The sequence below is a fragment of the Molothrus ater genome, chromosome 22 (genome assembly GCF_012460135.2).
Source record: "Molothrus ater isolate BHLD 08-10-18 breed brown headed cowbird chromosome 22, BPBGC_Mater_1.1, whole genome shotgun sequence".
NCBI lineage: Eukaryota > Metazoa > Chordata > Aves > Passeriformes > Icteridae > Molothrus > Molothrus ater.
In genome coordinates, this window is record NC_050499.2 from 2,049,780 (window position 1) to 2,070,162 (window position 20,383).

The 20,383-nt window shown below is 53.5% G+C and overlaps 1 protein-coding gene across 1 annotated transcript; it reads left to right on the top strand.

Moving 5' to 3' along the window:
- The first annotated feature begins 348 nt into the window (after positions 1-348).
- CHEK1 (checkpoint kinase 1) lies at positions 349-7,196 on the top strand. Its single transcript, XM_036397456.1, has 11 exons — positions 349-784; positions 885-949; positions 1,951-2,020; positions 2,641-2,829; positions 4,040-4,144; positions 4,267-4,362; positions 4,434-4,542; positions 4,742-4,919; positions 6,466-6,597; positions 6,684-6,785; positions 6,943-7,196. Exons 1-11 carry the CDS (start codon positions 619-621, stop codon positions 7,036-7,038), a joined length of 1,308 nt encoding a protein of 435 aa, XP_036253349.1. The 5' UTR covers positions 349-618; the 3' UTR covers positions 7,039-7,196.
- The last annotated feature ends 13,187 nt before the right edge of the window (positions 7,197-20,383 follow it).

Genomic DNA, 20,383 nt, shown 5'->3' on the forward strand with positions numbered 1-20,383 from the left:
GCGGCGGGGCCGGGGGGCGCGGGGTTGCTGCCGGCCGGGTCCGCCCCTTGCACGCCCCTGCCCTGCCCCTTGTGCGGCCGCTGTCCCCTTTGCCCCCCGTGTGCCACTTGCGCACCTCCTGTTTGTCCCTGCGTGGTTCTGCGCGGCCACTGCGTGCCCGCTGTTTGCTCCTCTCTTGGCCATCACATGCCGTGTGTCCGCCCACAGCTTGCCCAGTCCGCGCTGCTCGCCCATCACATGCCCACTGTGTGCCCGCTCCGGTTGTGGCACGTCCTCTGTGTGCCCACTGCTCGCCCATCACACTCCCTTGCACCCCTGTGTGCCCATCGTGCACCTCCTCGTGCCTGCATTCCCTGCCTGTTCCTGCCCTCTCCCTGTCTCCAGGGGCACCATTTGCTGCCCATTCCCTGCCCGTTCCTTGCCTCCAGTGGCAATATTCCCTGCCTGCTGCCATCTTCAGAGGCAGAATTTTCTTCCCATTCCCTGCCTGCTGCCTGTCACTGGGGGAAGCATTCCCATGCCCACTCCCATACCCATTCCCTGTTCCGTGCCCACCGCAGGGTGCAGCTGGCCGTGAACCGCCGCACCGAGGAGGCCGTGGCCGTGAAAATCGTGGACATGAAGCGCGCGGCCGAGTGCCCGGAGAACATCAAGAAGGAAATCTGCATCAACAAGATGCTGAGCCACGAGAACGTCGTCCGGTTCTACGGACACCGGCGGGAGGGGGCCACGCAGTACCTGTTCCTGGAGTACTGCCGCGGCGGGGAGCTCTTCGACCGCATCGGTGCGGCATGGGCTACCCGGGGATGTAGGGGCAGCGGGGCATCCTAAATTGTCATCCTCACACCGCTGAGGACTGCTCTTCTCTTCTTCCCCACGTGCAGAGCCGGATGTCGGGATGCCAGAGCCAGAGGCGCAGCGGTTCTTCCAGCAGCTGATTGCCGGCGTGGTGAGTGCTCAGCAGCGGCAATGCCGCGGGTGCCAGCGGTGATTCCTGCCCGGCACTGACCCTCTGACCCTTGCCGTGATTCCCACATGGCACTGACCCTTGCCGTGATTCCCACATGGCACTGACCCTTGCCATGATTCCCACATGGCACTGACCTTTGCCATGATTCATACGCGGTGCTGACTCTTGCCATGATTCCCACACCATGCTGACCCCTGACCCTTGCCATGATTCCTACATGGTGCTGATACTTGCCTTGATTCCCACGTGGCACTGACTCCCTGACCCTTACCGTGATTCCCACATGGCACTGACCCTTGCCATGATTCCCACATGGCACTGATCCTTGCCGTGATTCCTACATGGCACTGACCCTTGCCATGATTCCCACATGGCACTGATCCTTGCCTGTGATTCCTACATGGCACTGATCCTTGCCGTGATTCCCACATGGCACTGACCCTTGCCATGATTCCCACATGGCACTGACCCTTGCCTGTGATTCCTACATGGCACTGATCCTTGCCGTGATTCCTACATGGCACTGACCCTTGCCATGATTCCCACATGGCACTGATCCTTGCCGTGACTCCTACATGGCACTGATCCTTGCCATGATTCCCACATGGCACTGACCTTTGCCATGATTCCCACATGGCACTGACCCTTGCCATGATTCATACACGGTGCTGACTCTTGCCATGATTCCCACACCATGCTGACCCCTGACCCTTGCCATGATTCCTACATGGTGCTGATACTTGCCTTGATTCCCACGTGGCACTGACTCCCTGACCCTTACCGTGATTCCCACATGGCACTGACCCTTGCCATGATTCCCACATGGCACTGACCCTTGCCATGATTCATACACGGTGCTGACTCTTGCCATGATTCCCACACCATGCTGACCCCTGACCCTTGCCGTGATTCCCACATGGTGCTGACCCCTGACCCTTGCCGTGATTCCCACTCAGCCCTGACCCTCCCCTGCTCCTCAGGTGTACCTGCACAGCATCGGCATCACCCACCGGGACCTGAAGCCGGAGAACCTCCTGCTGGACGAGCGAGGTGGGGGCAGGCGTGTCCCTCTCCGACCTCCATGAAGTTTTCATTTCTTAATTTGTGGTTTTTTATTTGTGTGTTCAATTTAAAGCTTTAATTTAAATGCTTATATTTGGCATTTGATTTTTTAATGTAAGGGTCTAATTTTATTCTGAATTAAATTTTCCTTTACATTTTTAATTTAATTTTTTTAACTTTTTTTTAGCTTAATTTCTTAATTTAAGCTTTTATTTGAATTTGCATTTTGATTTTAATTTCTTCTTTTAATTTTATTTGTATTTTAATTCAAATTTTCAGGTCAACTTTTAAACCTAGAACTTTAGAATCTTAAGTTTAAATTCTAGTTTGAATTTCTTTTAATTTTATTGGTATTTTAATTCAAATTTTAAGTCAACTTTTAAACTTAGAACTTTAAAATCTTAACTTGAATTTTCATTTTAAGCTTACTTTCAATTCAAATTTTTAAACAAATTTTGAGTTTGAATTAATAAATAAAACTTTTACTTACGTTTTGATTTCTATTTCAATTTGAACTTGCATTTTTCATTAATTCTAGTTGCAGGGGTGGGTTAATTCTGACTTTTGATTCAAAGTTTTAACTCGGCTTTGCTTCTGTTTGGGCCCAGACAACCTGAAGATCTCAGATTTCGGGCTGGCCACGGTGTTCCGGCACAACGGGCGGGAGCGGCTGCTGAACAAGATGTGCGGGACCCTGCCCTACGTGGCCCCCGAGCTGCTGCGTCGCCCCGAGTTCCGCGCAGAGCCCGTCGACGTCTGGGCCTGCGGCGTGGTGCTGACAGCCATGCTGGCCGGAGGTGGGGATGCTGGGATGGAGGGATGGAGGGATGGATGGATGGATGGATGGATGGATGGATGGATGGATGGATGGATGGATGGATGGATGGATGGATGGATGGATGGAGGGATGGATGGAGGGATGGATGGATGGATGGAATTCACAAAGGGTGATGTGCTGGTGGCAGTGCTGGCTGGAGGTGGGAATGGATGGAATTCACAGGGGGTGATGTGCTGGTGGCCGGAGGTGGGAATGATGGGATGGAGGGATGGATGGATGGAGGGATGGATGGATGGATGGATGGATGGATGGATGGATGGATGGATGGATGGATGGATGGATGGATGGATGGAGGGATGGAATTCACAGAAGGTGATATGCTGACAGCCATGCTGGCTGGAGGTGGGAATGGGTGGAATTCACAGAGGGTGATGTGCTGATGGCCATGCTGGCCAGAGGTGGGGGTGCTGGGATTTATAGGATTCACAGAGGATGATAAGCTGATGGCCAGAGGTGGGAATGTTGGGATGGATGGATGGAATTCACAGGGGGTGATGTGCTGACAGCCATGGTGGCTGGAGGTTGGAATGTTGGGATGGATGGAATTCACAGACAGTGATACATGGCCTGTGGAGGCTGGAACACTGGAATATCTCTAGGAATGAATGGAATGCATGTGACGTGTTCAGGGGGTGTGGGGGACATGCAGGAGTGGTGCAGAGGACATGGGGGAGTGTTTGTGGAATGTGCATGGATGTATGTGTGGAATGCAGAAGGGGTGCACGGGTGAAGTGTGTGAGGGAGTGCACCAGGGATGTATGGGATGGGGAAGGGGTGCACATGAGATGGGAGGGATGTGTGAAACAGAGATGGAGTGTGTGGGATCCATAAGGGAGATAGGACATGCATGGAGGGGGATGCCTGGAATATCCATAGGGTTGTATGGAAGGAAGAGAAGGCTGCAGAAGGGGAATGTATGTGATGTGTAGTGGGGGGTGTATGAGAGGCAGAGGGGAGGTATGGGAGGCATAGGAGGAGTTTGGGATGCATAGAGAGGTATGGGATGTGTGTGAGAAACCATGGGATGCACAGGGAGGTTTGGGATGCATGGGGAGCACACAGGATCCATGGCAGGGCAGGGTCACCTGGCACACCACGTCCCCACAGTGCCACGTGTGTGCCCAGGGGATTGTGGCACTGGGGGTGACAGCAGTGGGATCTCCTGGCAGAGCTGCCTTGGGACCAGCCCAGCGACAGCTGCCAGGAATACAGTGACTGGAAGGAGAAGAAAACCTACCTCCCACCTTGGAAGAAGATTGATTCCGCTCCCTTGGGTAAGCACCTGGCACCCAGCAGCTCCCTAAATATACACACAAATATATTGCTATATATACACACAAACACATACATATCCACACACACACCATATTGTGTTCCACCCCCTCGTCTCCCCCAGCACTGCTGCACAAGATCCTCACGGAGAGCCCGACGGCGAGGATCACCATTCCTGACATCCAGAAGGACCGGTGGTACAGCAGACCCCTCAAAAAGGGTAAGGGGCTGCGGGGGAGCGCGCTGCTGCCCCCGGATTTGGGGGTTACTTGGTGTCCTGTCCCTTTGCAGATGTCAAGCGGGCTCGGCTCTCCTCGGGGGGAGTCACCGACTCCCCTGGAGGCTTCTCCAAGCACATCCGATCCGATACAGACTTCTCACCCATGAAGGGAGCACTGGGGTGAGCCTCTGCTTCCCTCCACACGGGTTTGCAATTCCTTGCACGCCTCGGGGCTTTCCCGGCATTTTCTCCAGGAGGTGGTTGGGTGGAAACCCCGCACAACCCCTGCGATCGTCCCAGATCCTGCAAAATCCCATGCAGTTCCCACATCGGGCTCTCTCCAGCTCTCCTAACCCTTGTGTCCCCCCTTGCCTTGCAGTGAGGACAGGGCAAGCTATTCCACGTCACAGCCGGAGCCCGGCACGGGCGGGCTGCCCTGGGAGAGTGGCACGGGAAGCATCGACCAGCTGGTGCAGGGCTTCAGCTTCTCGCAGCCCGCCTGCCCCGAGCACATGCTGGTCAACAGCCAACTCCTGGGCACCCCAGGCTCCTCCCAGGTCAGGGGCTGCGGGGGGCACCTGGCACCACTTGGAATATCGGGGTGCTGCCTCGCGGTGCTTGGGATGCGGCTGGGCGAGGTTGATCCTCTTGGGATTTCACCTCGCGGCGTTTGGGGCGCAGCTCGGCATCAACAACGGTGTCAGGGTGCACCTTGCAATGGCTGGGGGCTGCTCTGTGCTGCTTGGGGTGCAGCTTTGCCTGCTGGGGAATATTGGAGGTGTAATTTTTTGTTATTTATCACCTCAGGTGCGAGTCTGCAGGATTTGGGGCACAGCTTTTCAGTATTTTCAGTATCAGGGTGACACTTTGCCATGGCCTTGGTGTGTTTGGGGGCAGCTTCACATCTGAATTACCACACTGGGGTCCAACGTTGCATTGTATAAACTGGGGTGCAACTTTGCATCCCATGTATGACAATGAGGAGCAGCTTTGCCAAATTTATAACATCAGGGAGCAGCTTGGCAGTGTGGGGGGTGTGGCTGGGTGAGGTTCATCATCTTGGGGCCCAACTCTGCAGCATTTGGGGGGCAGAGTCTCATCCAGTTTACAACATCAGGATCCAGTGCTGCACCTTTTATACTACTGGGGTGCAGCTTTGCCTTAGATATGTAAGATTAAGAAGCAACTTCTGTTGTATTTATAATATCAGGGAGCAACTGTTGGGGCTGTGGCTGTTGAATATTTACCACCTGAGGGTGTCAGGTGAAGGATTTGGGGTGCAAATTTGCAGTACTTTTAGTGTCAGTTTGTTACTTTGCCAGAGACTTGAGGGGCAGTTTCACATCTGATTTACAGCACTGGGGTGCAACATTGTGCTGTGTAAAATATTGGGGTGCAACTTTGCATCATAAATACCACATTAAAGAGCAACTTTGCTGTATATGGAATATCAGGGAGCAGCTTGACAAGGCTGGGATGCAACTGTGAGTTTTATCATCTTGAGGTGCCACCTCCCAAGATTTGGGGTGCAAATGTGCATCATTTATGGCATCAGGGTGCACTTAGTGTTCTGTGGTGTTTGGGGAGCAACTTTGCATCTGATTTACAGTATCAGGGAGCAGCTTGGCAGCATTGGGGTGCTGCTGGGCAAGGTTTGTCATCCTGGGGTGCAGCCTAGTGGTATTTGGGGCACGATTTTGCAGCATTTTGAGTAATAAAACGCAACTTTCCAGTTCCAGGGTACAGCATTTGGGAGGCAGCTTCACATCCAACTTACAATATCAGGATCCATCATTGCACTATTTATACCATTGGGGCGCAACTTTGCATCCTATGTGTGTCTAAAGAGCATTTTATTATACCAGGGGCTGACTTTGCAATGTTTGGGATGTGGCTGTGCAGCATTTCTGCTCTTTGGGATGTGGCTGTGCAGCGTTTCTGCTCTTTGGGATGCGGTTGTTGGCTTGTGCCATCAGGGGGTGCAGCTTTCCAACATTTCCTCACCGAAAGCCAGGATGTGTCAGAGCTGGGGCTGGAACCTGGTGGGATTTGGGACCTTTTGGCGGGGTTGATGACCCCTGGAATGTTTTTTTGGGGCGGCAGAGCCCGTGGCAGCGGCTGGTGAAGCGGATGACGCGGTTCTTCACCAAGCTGGACGCCGACGGCTCCTACCGCGCCCTGAAGGAGGTGTGTGAGAAGATGGGCTATGGCTGGAAGATGAGCTGCACCAACCAGGTGGGGGTCAGGGGATGGAACTGGGGCTGGCACCCCCTGTGCTGGGTCATCAGGGAGTCATTCAAGGCATTCCCCCCCCTTTGCAGGTCACCATTTCGACCACAGACAGGAGGAACAACAAACTCATCTTCAAGGTGAACCTGGTGGAGATGGAGAGCAAGATTTTGGTGGATTTTCGCCTCTCCAAGGTGTGTGGGGGGTCAGAGTGGGTGGTGGGAGCTTTTGGCAGGTGCAGGGTGGGGAAGGACCACGTAAAGTGGGTGCAGGGTGGGGAGGACCACGGGAGGTGGGTGCCAGGGGAGGGAGGGGTGTAGGGGATGTCAGCCCCTGTCTCTCCCCACGCAGGGCGATGGCCTGGAGTTCAAGAGGCATTTCCTGAAGATCAAGGCCAAGCTCAGCGACATTGTCAGCACCCAGAAGGTCTGGCTGCCTGGCACCTGAGCCCTCACACCCCTTCTCTGCCTCTTCCTTCTCTTCCTCCACCTCCTCCTCCTCTTCTTCTTCCTGGCTGCACTCTGGCAGCAGCACCCAAATACTGTGAAGGTGTCTGGCCACCTGTTTTAGGTTTTGAAGGTTCAATAAAGCCCTGGGGGACACGAGGCAAGGCTGGTTGCTGCAAGGGGGAGTTGCACGGGGTTGTTCGCTCTGAAACCTGCTGATGGCGCATCTTTCCTCATCCGGGGTAAATCCCACTGCGGGATCTCTGCCGAGCCCTAAACCCGCCCCAAGGGCTGGGAGCTGACAACCCCCCCCCCCCCCCGCCCCCATTCCTGCCCTGTCTCAGGGCAGTGGCTGCCCTCATTTTCCAACCCCTCTAATTGCTTTTCGGAAGGACTAACGAGCCCGAGAGCTGCCAGGGGTTGTTAGCGCTGGAGCGAGAGAGGAGAGCCAGGGATTAACCCCATCCCCCCCAAAAAGAGCATCCCCCCAAAAAAAAAACCCACCCCAGGGTACAAACCCTGAGATACCACCACAATTCCTCCCTAAAACTGCATCAGTGTTTAATCATTGGGCTAAAAAAAAAATGCATTTTTTACTTGTTTACCCCTTCTTAAATTATTATTTTTTTTAATATCCCTTTCCCCAGCCTTTTTGTTTCCCTGGTGGGAACCCCCCTTGGGCAAAGCAATTAGCGGCGATTTTTTAATTGCATATTTATATTGCAGCTGGGGAGTGAGACCCCGGCAGCGGGCGAGGGGAAGGCAGGAAGACGCCGCGCTCCGACCTTGTTTGCTTTTCAGCTGGGATTAAGCACTTTTAATTGTCCCAGAGATCACAGATTGCGGCCAGGGGGGATAATTAGGCTGAATACAAGGTTTTCTGGTTCATTCCCCCCAGGAATTTATATTTCTAAGGGCATGAAAAAGAAAATCTTTGGGAATGCCTCGGGAAGGGAGGGTTGTGGAGGGGTATGAGGCTGGACACAACTCGTTGCATGAGTAGGTCTTGCTGTCAAAACAAATTAGTTTTTCACCTGTTACCTGCTGTAAATGGGATATTTTGGGGGGTCACGAGCACATCCCCTCCTCCCCAGGATGCTTCAGGGGAGGCTGGACGCTGCCTCTGCTCCACCGCGGTCTCGTGCATTAACCAAGCTCCATTCCCATGGGAATCACTTTCAACCCCAATTTTTAGGCTCCTTTTGGATTTTTAACTCCGTGGAGAGGATTATTTTCCTCTTTCGGGGTCTGTGGGGGAAACTCGAGGGGGATGAAAGGTTTGTGTTGCTCTGTGGCCGGGCGGGGGGGGCTGTGCTGAAAGCGCCCTTTGTGCGGCCCCGCCGGGGACCCGGCGCGCTCGGAGGCACCGGAGCGTGGCAAATCCCAAAACCAACAGCACGGCCGGGGCGGGCTGCGGGCTGCTGCCCCCTCCTCATCCCAAATTCATGGCTCTCCAGTGGGCACAGGGGGTTCTGCCAGCCCTCAGCTCCTGGCAGCATCCTGGGAGCGGAGTTTGGGATGCGGAGTTGGGGATGTGGTGCTGGATGCAGGATGGAGGGTTCAGGGTTCAGGGATGGGATGTAGGATTTAGGACATGGAGCATGGAGGATTTAGGATCTAGGTGTTGGTTGTGGGACAGAATTTGGGATTCAAATGTGGTACATAGGGTTTGGGATGGAGGTTTAGGGTGTAGGTGCAGGATGTGAAATGGAATTTATGATGCAGATATAGGACTCAGGATTTAGGCTGTGGATGCAGGATTTAGGATGTAGATTCAGGATGCAGGGTAGAGTGTTTAGGATTTAGGACACAGATGGAGAATGGGGGTTGGAGGATTTAGGATCTAGGTGTTAGTTGTGGGACAGAATTTGGGATTCAAATGTGGGACGTAGGATTTAGGATGTAGACACAGGATGGAGGGTTTAGGATGTAGATGCAGGATGTGAAATGGAATTTGTGATGCAGATATGGGACTTAGGATTTAGGCTGTGGATGCAGAATTTAGGATGTAGATTCAGGATGCAGAATAGAATATTTAGGATTTAGACATGGGACGCAGCAGAGGATTTAGGATGTAGATGGTGTTGTAGGAATTAGGACACAGGTACAGCTTTCAGGCTTCAGATATGGAACACAAGATTTAGGATGTAGATGTGGGACATCGGATTTAGGACATAGATACAGGATCTGGGACAGATCCCAAGAGAACTTGGGATGCAGATATGGAACACAGAATTTAGGATGAAGATGCAAGACACAGGATGGAGGATCCAGGATGCAATTGTGGGATAGAAGACTGAGGATGTAGATGTGGGATAGAGCACTTAGGAGGTATGTGGAGACTTGGGATTCCAGATGTAGATATGGAGGATTTAGGATGTAGATATGGAACACAGGATTTAGGACATACATGGAGGATGGTGGTTGGATGATTTAGGATTTAGATGGGGACACAGGATTTAGTATGTAGGTGCAGGATGCAGGACAGAAAACTTGGGATGCGAAAGTGGGACATAGGATTTGAGATGTAGGATTTAGGATGCAGGACTTAAAAATAGAGATGTGGGATATAGGATTTAGGATGGTGGATGGAGGATTCACAATGTAGGTGCAGAATGCAGGATGGAGAACTTAGAATGCAGATGTGGGACATAGAACTGGGGATGTAAATGCAGGATAGAGGATTGAGGATGCAGCTGGGGGACAGAGGATGCAGGACACAGAATGGAGAAGCCAGGATGCAGGTCTGGAATGGAATATTTGAAATGTAAATGGGGACATGGGATTTAGAATATAAACACAGGATTAAGGATTTAGGATGCAGGTGTAGGACATAAGATTCAGGACATAGATGCAGATGGGGATCGAGGATTTAGGATGTAGATGCAGAACACAGGATGGAGGATTCAGGATGCAGATGGGACACACAGGACTTGGGATGCAGATACAGGGTGCCAGATGTAGGGCACAGAAGAGAGACTGTAGGAGCCTTTAGGATGTGGGATGCAGGATTCAGGATGCAGACAGGAATTTAGGAAACAGAGGATTTAGGATGTAGACGCAGGTTCCCAGATGCAGGATGGAGCATTTAGGAGGCAGATGCAGCTTTCCAGTCACAGAACATGTGACATGGATGCAGGACACAGGAGAGGGGCTGCAGATGTGGGATGCAGGACGTGGGACATAGGATAAAAGGGCAGATGCAGAATATGGGGTACAGAAGTAGAATTTGGGATGCAGAGGTGGGAGATAGAACAGGTGGTGAGGGACATGGAATATAAGATACAGATGAAGGATGTAGAGGGCATGGGTTGCAGAAGTAGAATTCGGGATGCAGAGGTGGGACACAGGAGATGGGATGTGGATGCAGGACATGGAATGCAGGAGTGGGATTTAGGGTGCAGATATGGGATGGAGGTGCAGCACAAGGGATGTTCCAGCACAGAGCACCAGAGCTCAGCCCCAGCTCTGCACAGGGACTTTGCAGCACCCCTGGAGATGGGGAGTGCGTGCGACGAGCCGGGAAATGCAAACTTCCAAGGAAAAAATTATCTCTTTCCAAGCCCATTCAGACATTTTGCAGCTCGTCCCCCATCTGGGAGGCAGATCCTGGCCTTTGGCCACATCTGTCTGCCAGATGTGCTGGGGAGGGGAACAGAGCCCCTGTGGATGGGAAAGCTCCCCACTCCCTGTGGGCAGGCCAGGTTGGGAATGCAGCTCTACCATATCACACCTGCTCTGGAGAAAGGCTGCATGGAACCAGGAGCAGTGGGAAGGAAGGACTGGATGGGACCAATCCAGCCTCAAAAACGGCTTTCATTCAATTCAGCTTTTATCCTATGGCTGGGCGAGGTGACAATGAGACACAGCCAGGGTGCAGCTATAGGGCCACAGCCCAGTATGGCCCAGTGTGCCCCAGTAAGGACCCTGAGCTAAACTTACCCAGGGCCCTGGGTGGGGTGGGAGCTTCTGGTGAGGCCATACTGGACCTTACAGGGGTTGTTGGTGCCCTCAGGATCCAGGCAGCAGGATGGGGATGTGGGAGATGTGGGATGCAGGGGGTGGGAATGTGTGGAATGCAAACACAGAGTTTGGGATGTAGGTGCAGGACAAGGTGCAGGTGTAGGGGGGGGCTGGATGCAGGTGCAGATGGAGGATGTGGGATGGAGGTTGCACATGCTGGACACGGTGCAGATGCAGCATCTGGGATGTTGATTTGGCATGCAAGGATCAGGATTCAGAGTGCAGGATGCAAGAAGTGGGGCGCATAGGGCAGGATGTGGGATGAGAAGTTCAGATGCAGGGTGTGGAATGCAGGGCACAGGGTACAGATACAGGATTTGGGATGCAGGATGCAGCTGCAGGGTGTGAGAAGTGGGGTGCACGGTGCAGGGTGAGGGATGCAGAGTGCAGATGCAGGACATGGAGTGCAGGGCTGAGAGTGCAGATGAAGGATTTGGGATGCAGGAGGCAGCCACAGGATGCTGATCCAGGGAATGGGTGTGGGATGCAAAAGCAGGATGCAGTTGGAGGGTGCAGCTCTAGGATAGAAGGAATGGAATGCAGAATCCAGAGTGCAGGATGTAGATGCTGGATTCAGGATGGAGATGTGGGGTACCAATGAACCTCCAGGATGGTGATGCACCACCTCAAGCAGAGAAGAATGGTGGAAGCATTTCCCATCTGATTATTAGGGCAAATGAGAGAATTTCCCAATAACATCAACTTTTTGGGGACTAGAAATCCAGTAGGATTCCAGAAGATTTTTATTTTCTGAACTGCCCCCATCAGCTCAGTGTCTCCAGGACAGAAACATTTATTTAGAGAAAAAACTCCTAAAGCTGGAGCAATTCCATCTGAAGACACCCAAATCCAGCATTTCCCTCCTCTCTCCTTAGCATTTCCCACCGTGGAGGTGCCTGAGGGGCTGCATTTGTTGGATTTTTAACTCAGGAGATGTTTTAGCTCTTACAAAAGCATCGCAGCAGCCTCGGGAATGCCGCCACATTAATAAAAGCAAAAATGCAGGGGAGTCTGTTAAGGAAACTCCTGCAAAAATCCCTTCCAGAAACATTGTGGGCAACATTAGCTCTTGGTTTGAGCTTTTTTCCCCTGTTTTATTTCATTGGGAAAATGAGTTTTGGAGGTCATCACGTGCCCAGAGGATGGTGTAAGGTGGGTTTTTGTAGCAGGTTTGGCCCCCAGATCCTCCTGTCATTATCAGAGAGGGGTTTTGTGGGGAAAAACCTGGAATTTACAGCTCAAAATTAGAATTTTCAGGTTAAAACCAATAACAATCACCCTGAATTGAGGATTGGCACTGTGGATGCAGCCTGGCAGTGGTGCCAGGGACACGGGTGAGGCCCCAGCAGTGCCTCATGCCTGGCAGGCAGGAGAGGGAGAAAAATGCTTTAAAAAGGTAAAAAAAAAAGCTCCAAAGCAGAAGGCTGAGGTCATTTTCTTGGCGAGGAAGTCGGCTCCTTCCAAATGCCTCCGGGTCGGGTTTAATATCAGCAGAAACATTCTTGGGCAGGGTGGGGAGAAAGTGCTGCTCTCACCATCGAAAGCAGAACCCTCAAACCCCCAAATGCCCTAGGAAAAAAACCCCAAACATCCTAAAACCCCCAAAATCAGTTCCCCAACCCCCAGACTGCTTATTTGGAACCTCTAGGTGTGGAGTAAATGAGTATTGGGGTGGGAGAGGTGGGAAAACAGCTCATGGAGGAGGGAAAATCCCCCCTTGGAGCAGAGAACTGAATCTTTAAAGTGGGTTTTGAGCATCATCTGGCCACTGCTGGGATTTTTGGTATCTGTAAAGGAGGAAAGTGAGGGGGTCTGGCAGGGAAAATGCCATTTTTCCCATTGTCCTGGAGAGTTTTATCATCACTTCAATCCCTCCTTGATTTAGCATCATCTTGGCGGGCTCAGCACCCAGCAACACCCCCTGGGGCCAAGGGACCTGCGTGCGAGGAATATCCTGCTGGAAAATACATCAAAAAGGAGGGGGAAAATGAAATGGATTTCATCTGCTCTGCTCTCAGGGCTGCCTGAGAAGCTCAGGGGCTGCCAGTGCCTTGTGCGAGCCCTCGGCCGCCCTGCGGAGCTGTTGTGGCTTTTCCAGGGATTTTACACATTAGGAGGGGGTGGTTTGACCGTGTTTGTTTTGCTAAACCTCACCAAAACCCAAACCAGAGCTCAGAGGGAGGCGGGAGATGCAGGGAAAGGTTATTAAAAAATAGGGGCAAAACAAACAACAGGAGCTGAAGTGGGGGAATGAGTTTGGGATTGCAGCAGAGCAGGGATGTGGCAGTGGGAGAGAGGCAGTGGGTGGCAGAGATGTTGCACTGGCAGGGATGTGGCATTGGCAGGGATGCTGCACCTTGCTGGGGATGTGCATCCCACCAAAATCAAGATGGGAAAAAAATTCCCCAGGAGAATTGGGAGGATAAGAAGCATCAGGAGGCCTCTGATCCCACTGGGAGGGAGGCTGTGAGGCGATGCTCTGGCGTGGAAGGGGATTTTCCTTGCTTGCACATTCCTCCCATCAGCACCAGGAGCAATCCCAGGTCGGCCGGATCTCCTCATGGGTCTGGCCCTGGTGCTGCAGCCCCACAGCCCCTCGCTCCTTAATCCCGGGGCTTTCTCCCTGATCCCTTTGCTCTGTGCTCTCTGCACCCCATAGCTGCAATCCCTCCTGTGCTAAAGTCCTGCTCATGACATTCCAGAGCAGCCCCTCCCAAGATTTTCCCCATCCAAGCACGCAGAGCTTCCCCTCCAGCCTTTTCTAGGGACAGGGCTGCTGCCAGGCTGCCCTTGGGTGCAGGGTTTGGGGCGGACTGCACGGGGTTGCTCCAACTTCAGGCAGTGCTGGGAAGACCCAGCAGCAAGGTCCTCTCCTGGGAAAAGGCCTGGGAAGTGTTGCAGGGTGCAGAGAGGTTCGTGGGATGCAGGGATAGAGCAGCACTCAGGGATGCTGGCAAGGCCCGGGGATGTTTATGGGATGCAGCAGCACTCAGGGATGCTGGCAAGGCCCGGGGATGTTTATGGGATGCAGCAGCACCCAGGGATGCTGGCCATGCCCAGGGATGTTTATGGGATGCAGGGATAGAGCAGCACCCAGGGATGCTGGCCATGCCCAGGGATGTTTATGGGATGCAGGGATAGAGCAGCACTCAGGGATGCTGGCCATGCCCAGGGATGTTTATGGGATGCAGCAGCACCCAGGGATGCTGGCCATGCCCAGGGATGTTTGCAGCATCCAGGGCTGTTTGCAGCAGTGTGCAGGGATGCTGCAGCACACAGGAATGTTCAGGGTGTGTGGGATACCAGCAGCACACAGGGATATTGGCTGTGCACACTGCAATACTTGCAGCATGGAGGGATGCACGGAGCCACTTTACAGAACACCTGCAGCAGTTTTCAGGCTTTCCATGCCTCAGTTTCCCCTTGCTGGGAGCAGGGCTGTTGGTGTGTCCGGGCTCAGCCCCACAGGCTGTGCTGTGCCCGCTTGGCTGTCGGCTCCACACTTGGCCAGCAGCCAGGGCAGTGCTGGGGCTGCTGCTTGCCAGATGTGATAAGGAAAGGTTTGGCCCAGGCTGGAAAAAAGAGACAAAAAGAAGAGAGGGGAAAAAAAAAAAAGAGGGAAAATTAAAAAAAAGCAAAAGCAAAGCAAATTCCTTGGCAAATCAAAGCAAAATGCGTGCACACGGCCTTGCATCCAGCCATCCGTCTTGATAAGGGGCTCTGGGGAGGAGGAGGAGGTGGAGGAGAAGGAGGCAAGCTGACACTGGGAACCTGACAGCAATCCCACTTCATGGCAAAAACCTGCCAGATTTCCCACTGCCAGCTGAGGAGGGGCCCAGACCCGGCGTGCCTCAGTTTCCCCACTGCATGCATGCACTGAGGTGTGGCAAAGGGGTTAAAACTGCCTGGGAGGGGTCAAACGGGGCGATTTTCTGCCGGGTTTTATCCAAAACATATGTTTTCACCACTATTCCAGTTATCTGGGATATTTCCTGCGTGTTTGCTCCTATGGCAACCAGCCCAGCATGAAAGACCCATTTACTGGGCCCGGGGATAAGGAGCAGCCATATGGTGTCAATTTGGAAGGAGCTCCATCCCCTCCACCCGGCCCTGGTTCCCCCTCCACCACAGCCTTGGCCCCTCCGAGGCATCCACCATGAGCAAGGTCCAGCTGGGGTTGGAAATGGGCACCATCAGCAAGGTGAGGTGGTGGGTTGGGTTTTGGGGAGCTCAGAGGAGGTGGAGATTGGCTGCAGCAGCGACCTGGTTCAGGAGACAGGGATGGAGAGAAGGCACCAGCATCACTCCCTGAGATCCTTCAGGAGACAGGGATGGAGTGAAGGCACCAGCATCACTCCCTGAGATCCTTCAGGAGACAGGGATGGAGAGAAGGCACCAGCATCACTCCCTGAGATCCTTCAGGAGACAGGGATGGAGTGAAGGTACCTGCAGCACCCCCTGAGATCCTTCAGGAGACAGGGATGGAGACAAGAGACCCACAATGCTGATCTGGGATCCACCAGGAAGATAAGGATGGAGACAACCTCCCTGCAACACTGCGGTACATCCAGAGAGAAGGCTGAGGACAAACTGCCTGAATTGTGGGCCCAAGGTCTGCCCAGGAGACCAGGCTGGAGAGAGCCTCCAGCAGGGCTCATTCCAGCTTGGCCTGGGGCAGGCAGGTGCTGGAGAGGTCACGGGCCACAGAACCTTTTACCACCCTCGAACCCTCTGGAGGGGTGCAGGGGCTCTGTCCCACCCCAGCAGTCTGGATTCTTCTCAGAGATAACCCCTGTGCCCTGGGGAACCCAACAGTCACTGCATGGGGAGGTTCTTTGCTCCTTCCTAAACACTGAGGCAATTTTTGGTGCCAAAGCAGCTCCATGGAGTTAAATGACCAAAATACAGGAAAATGAAGCAAAATCACCCTCTAGTCTGCTGGGAAAAAAAAATTAAAGTAAAAAAAAATTATTTCCTAATAATTCTAATTTTCTTTTGTTGCCAGTGGGTGTTTGCTGCAGGGGAGATGATGAAGCTAGGCAGGACCAGGCACGGCGTGGGACAGGGGATTTCGGGAATGATTCACTCCCAAAGCCTCCTGCAGAGGTATTTCTGATGAAAAAAAAAAAAAGCCAAAATAGATTAGTTGAGGCTTTTTAAAAGAAAAATAGAGGTTTTACAGAAGTGACCCTTCCCACCAACCTCCCCAATTTTCTTTTTAATAAGGAATAAAAAGCCTTTCAGCCAAAAAAAAACTTTGCTATGAAAACGTGTGTTTGGGTCAAAAAGCCACTTTTTGCTGGGGGAAAATAAACCAACAAACCCCCCCCCCCGACCATTGCATGAAGTGATGGGCTGGCAAATCTCACAGGGACATACAGCTTCTTTAGAGGCAACGTCTCCTCTTCTCTTCTCCTTCCAGTCTTCCTCATCCTTTAGTCCTTCTCCTCCTCCTCTTTCCCTCTCCTGTTGTCTCATCTTGTTTCTTCTATCCTCATCATTTTCATCTTGTCTCTCCTCATCTTCTCTTCCCAGGTGATTGTTTCCATGTGTGCTCCATCCCAACACCACTCCAGCCTTTGTGCCCTGTTCCTGATCCATTCCCTTGGAGTGGAAATCCCGGGATTCCCCACTCACACACATTGCCTGCCACTCTGCAGGGCACATTCAGCAGCTGATGCCACCCAATGCCACCTGCATTGCCAAGGCTGGGGAGCACCAGGCCGACACCAGCTGTCCCCTTCCCAAAAAAGGACCCAAACCTCCCCTTGATGGAGATCACTGGATGCCAAAGGGCATTGGGGGGTTAGGCTGGCCCTGTGGAGAGGCACAGGGACACAGGGCCATGGGACTGGGACAAGGGACTGAGACAAGAGACTGGGACAAGGGACCTGCTGGGGTCTGGGCCAGGGTGAAGGGACAAGGACAAGGTGACAAGAACTGGGATGTAATGATGGGGACAAGGACAAGGTGATGGGGACTGGGACGTAATTATGCTGACAGGGAGAGATGATGGGGACTGGGATGAGTGATCCCAGGGGACCGGGCTGGGATGATGGGACCTGGACAAGGTACTTGCTGGGGTCAGGAGAATGGGAACAGGAAGGAGGTGCCTGCCATGGATGGGATGATGAGAGCCAGAACAAGGAAGCTGCTGAGGAGGTGGGAACTGGAATGAGGTACAGCCAGGGAGAGAATCCAGGGGACCACAAGAAGGAACCCAGCGGAGCCCAGCATGGCCTTGGGGAGCATCTCCCAGCCTCAGCCCCTCCGCCCTGGCCCTGAGCTCTGCACCAAGCCCTCAGCCCCCCAGCACAGGGGCTCTGTGTGGCTCCCCCCAAGCCCTCAGCAGTGCAGGCCAGCACGGGGGCTCGGTGTGGCACCCCCGAGCCCTCAGCAATGCAGGCCAGCACGGGGGCTCAGCGCGGCTTCCCCCGAGCCCTCAGCAGTGCAGGCCAGCACGGGGGCTCTGTGTGGTTCCCCCCGAGCCCTCAGCAGTGCAGGCCAGCACGGGGGCTCGGCGCGGCTTCCCCCGAGCCCTCAGCAGTGCAGGCCAGCACGGGGGCTCTGTGTGGCACCCCCGAGCCCTCAGCAGTGCAGGCCAGCACGGGGACTCGGTGTGGCTCCCCCCGAGCCCTCAGCAGTGCAGGCGAGCACGGGGGCTCGGTGTGGTTCCCCCCGAGCCCTCAGCAGTGCAGGCGAGCACGGGGGCTCGGTGTGGCACCCCCGAGCCCTCAGCAGTTCAGGCCAGCACGGGGGCTCGGCGTGGCACCCCCGAGCCCTCAGCAGTTCAGGCCAGCACGGGGGCTCGGTGTGGCACCCCCCGAGCCCCCGAGCCCTCAGCAGTGCAGGCCAGCACGGGGGCTCGGCGTGGCACCCCCGAGCCCTCAGCAGTGCAGGCCAGCACGGGGGCTCTGTGTGGTTCCCCCCGAGCCCTCAGCAGTGCAGGCCAGCACGGGGGCTCTGTGTGGTTCCCCCCGAGCCCCCAGCAGTGCAGGCGAGCACGGGGGCTCGGCGCGGCTCCCCCCGGGCGGCGGCGCTGCCGATCGGCTCCGCGGGGCCGGGAGCGCCGAGCGCGGGCAGCGGGCGCTCGGTGCCGGGGCCTCACTCCCACGAGCGGATGAAAGGCTCCCTGTCCAAACGGCATTAGACGCGCTGCGAAGGCTCATTCCCGATCGGTCACGCTCCGAGGCGCAGCTGCAAAACCCCCTCCGGGAGCCCGGGATGCTCCGGGGGCTTTGTTCGGAGCAGCCCCGCTTCCCGGGGAACCGTGACAAGACGATGGGATTACGGGGCAGGAGAAATGAAATAAAATAAAACCCAACCTCGCTGGGACCACGCTGGCTGGGCGGAAAAACAAAGGGGACCCTCAGATTCCCCCGTGCTCCTGCCAGGAATGATGGCCCCACCTGGGCGGGGGGAAGGGGCACGGAGAGGGCTTGAGGATCCCCGAGGAGGGAGGGTGGTTTTTGGGGGTGTCCCCCCAATTTCTGCTCCCAAATCCCAGCACTTAACAAGCAAGGAAAAGGAGGGAAAACTTGCAGGGAAGCAAACCTTATGAGGAGGGGAAACCTTGCATGGAGGAAAAGCTTGCGAGGAAGGAAACCTCCAAGGAAGAAAACCTTGCAAATAGGAAAACTTGCAAGGAGTTAAAGCCTTGAAAGGAAGGAAACCTCCAAGGAAGAAAACCTTGCAAGGAGGAAAACTTTACATGGAGGATAAACTTTAGGTGGGGGAAAATATCGCAAAGAAGGAAAATCTTGCAAGGAAATAAAACTTTACAATGAGGAAACCCTTAGGCAAGGAAGGAGATCTTGCAAGGAAGGAAATACTTGAAGGAGGAAATCATTTCAAGGAAGCAAAACTTTCAATGTAGGAAAATCCTTGTAGGGAGGAAAATTTTACAAGAAGGAAAACCTTTGACAAAGAAGAAAATCTTGCAAGAAGGAAAACCTTGAAGAAAAAAACCTTCCAAGGAAGGAAACCTCACAGATTGGAGGGAGTGAGCAGGTTGAAGGAGAGGTTCTGCACCTTCCTTCTGGGAGCAGCCTGGTCCCTCCTGGCATAGGGCCCGGCACGGTTTGGCTGAAGTTAATTGGGTTAGTGAGCGGCTAAAGGGCGTAGCTTGTCCGGGCGCCTGCTCCCTAATGAGCATCTCATTTGAATCTATGCAAAATAGCAGGGAGCATGGAGACATGCTAATTAAAGTGATTGCTGTTCGCTAATTAAGCAGCAATTCTCCTGCCCAAGAGGGTATTCTCATGCAAATGCGCTCAAGGAGGGGAAAACATCGCCCCAAAAATTGTACAGGGAGAAATTGCAATTTGGCACCGCCCCTGGTCTGCCAAACACCTTCATTATGATCCTCATTTTGAGTATTTTTATCCCAAAAAACCAGACTTGGCCGTCTCTTCTGTGCTGAGAACAATCCTGAAGCCCTCATCTTTTCCAGTGGCTGCCATAAATCAAGTCCTTTAACTCCTCAGCTGTGCCAACCTTGATTTCGTTTTAGTTTGGGGTGTTTTCTTCAGATTATGGGATTTTTAATCTGTTGAGGATTTTTCTACTCTTAATTTTCTTACTTTTTTTCCCCTTTCACACTTGTGGAAATAATGACGTCCTACAGGAAACCTCTTGAGGGATAAAATTAGGGCTGGTAAACACAGGGTAGTGCAGCGTTTTGGACTCACAGGTTTGTCTGAAAACCATGAGATTTTATTTCAACTCTAGTTTTTTTAGGGGGGTGTTAAGCTTATTTTTTCTTTATTTTTAAACATAGCAACTGTGTTTCTTTGCAGTCCATGTGGTGCTGAAGCCTTTACTGGTGAAACTCTCCTTGGGATAAATGCCTTTCCAGCTACCACTTGTGGATGTGACCAAAAGACAGCAAATTCCCAAAAAACAAGGCATGTTGGGCATATTTGGGTTCTTTTGGAAGGGGTCAATGGTTTGGGCACAGTATGAGCCCTTGATAAAGCCCCTTTTTGCTATTTTTAGCCCAAGTACGGGGTTCTTGGTGGCGTCATCTGGAGAAGGATAATGCGAGGAGCATGTGTGGGGGCATTTCCCAGCCCTCTGGAAAGAGCCAGAGCCACTCCCTCACTCCAGCGACGCTGAACACACAGCTGCTCGCAGAGTGGGAGCCGTGGGCTCTCCGGCATGGGGGCGAGCGGGCGGGCACGGGATGAGCTCTGCAGCCGCAGGGGCGGAGGCTCCGGGAGGCCGCGCAGGTGAGCGGCGCTCGGAGGGGGCACAGGGTGCCGGCTCGGTGCGTGACTGTCACACACAGGTGACAGACAGGTGGCAGGGCCGTGTGGGCGCGC

Excerpts from the sequence above, each read along its gene's own strand:
- CHEK1 (XM_036397456.1), top strand. The coding sequence starts at position 619 with ATGAAGCGCGCGGCCGAGTGCCCGGAGAACATCAAGAAGGAAATCTGC. Across the intron at positions 2,021-2,640 it reads CCTCCTGCTGGACGAGCGAG|ACAACCTGAAGATCTCAGAT; the intron begins GTGGGGGCAGGC and ends GTTTGGGCCCAG. Across the intron at positions 4,145-4,266 it reads GATTGATTCCGCTCCCTTGG|CACTGCTGCACAAGATCCTC; the intron begins GTAAGCACCTGG and ends CGTCTCCCCCAG.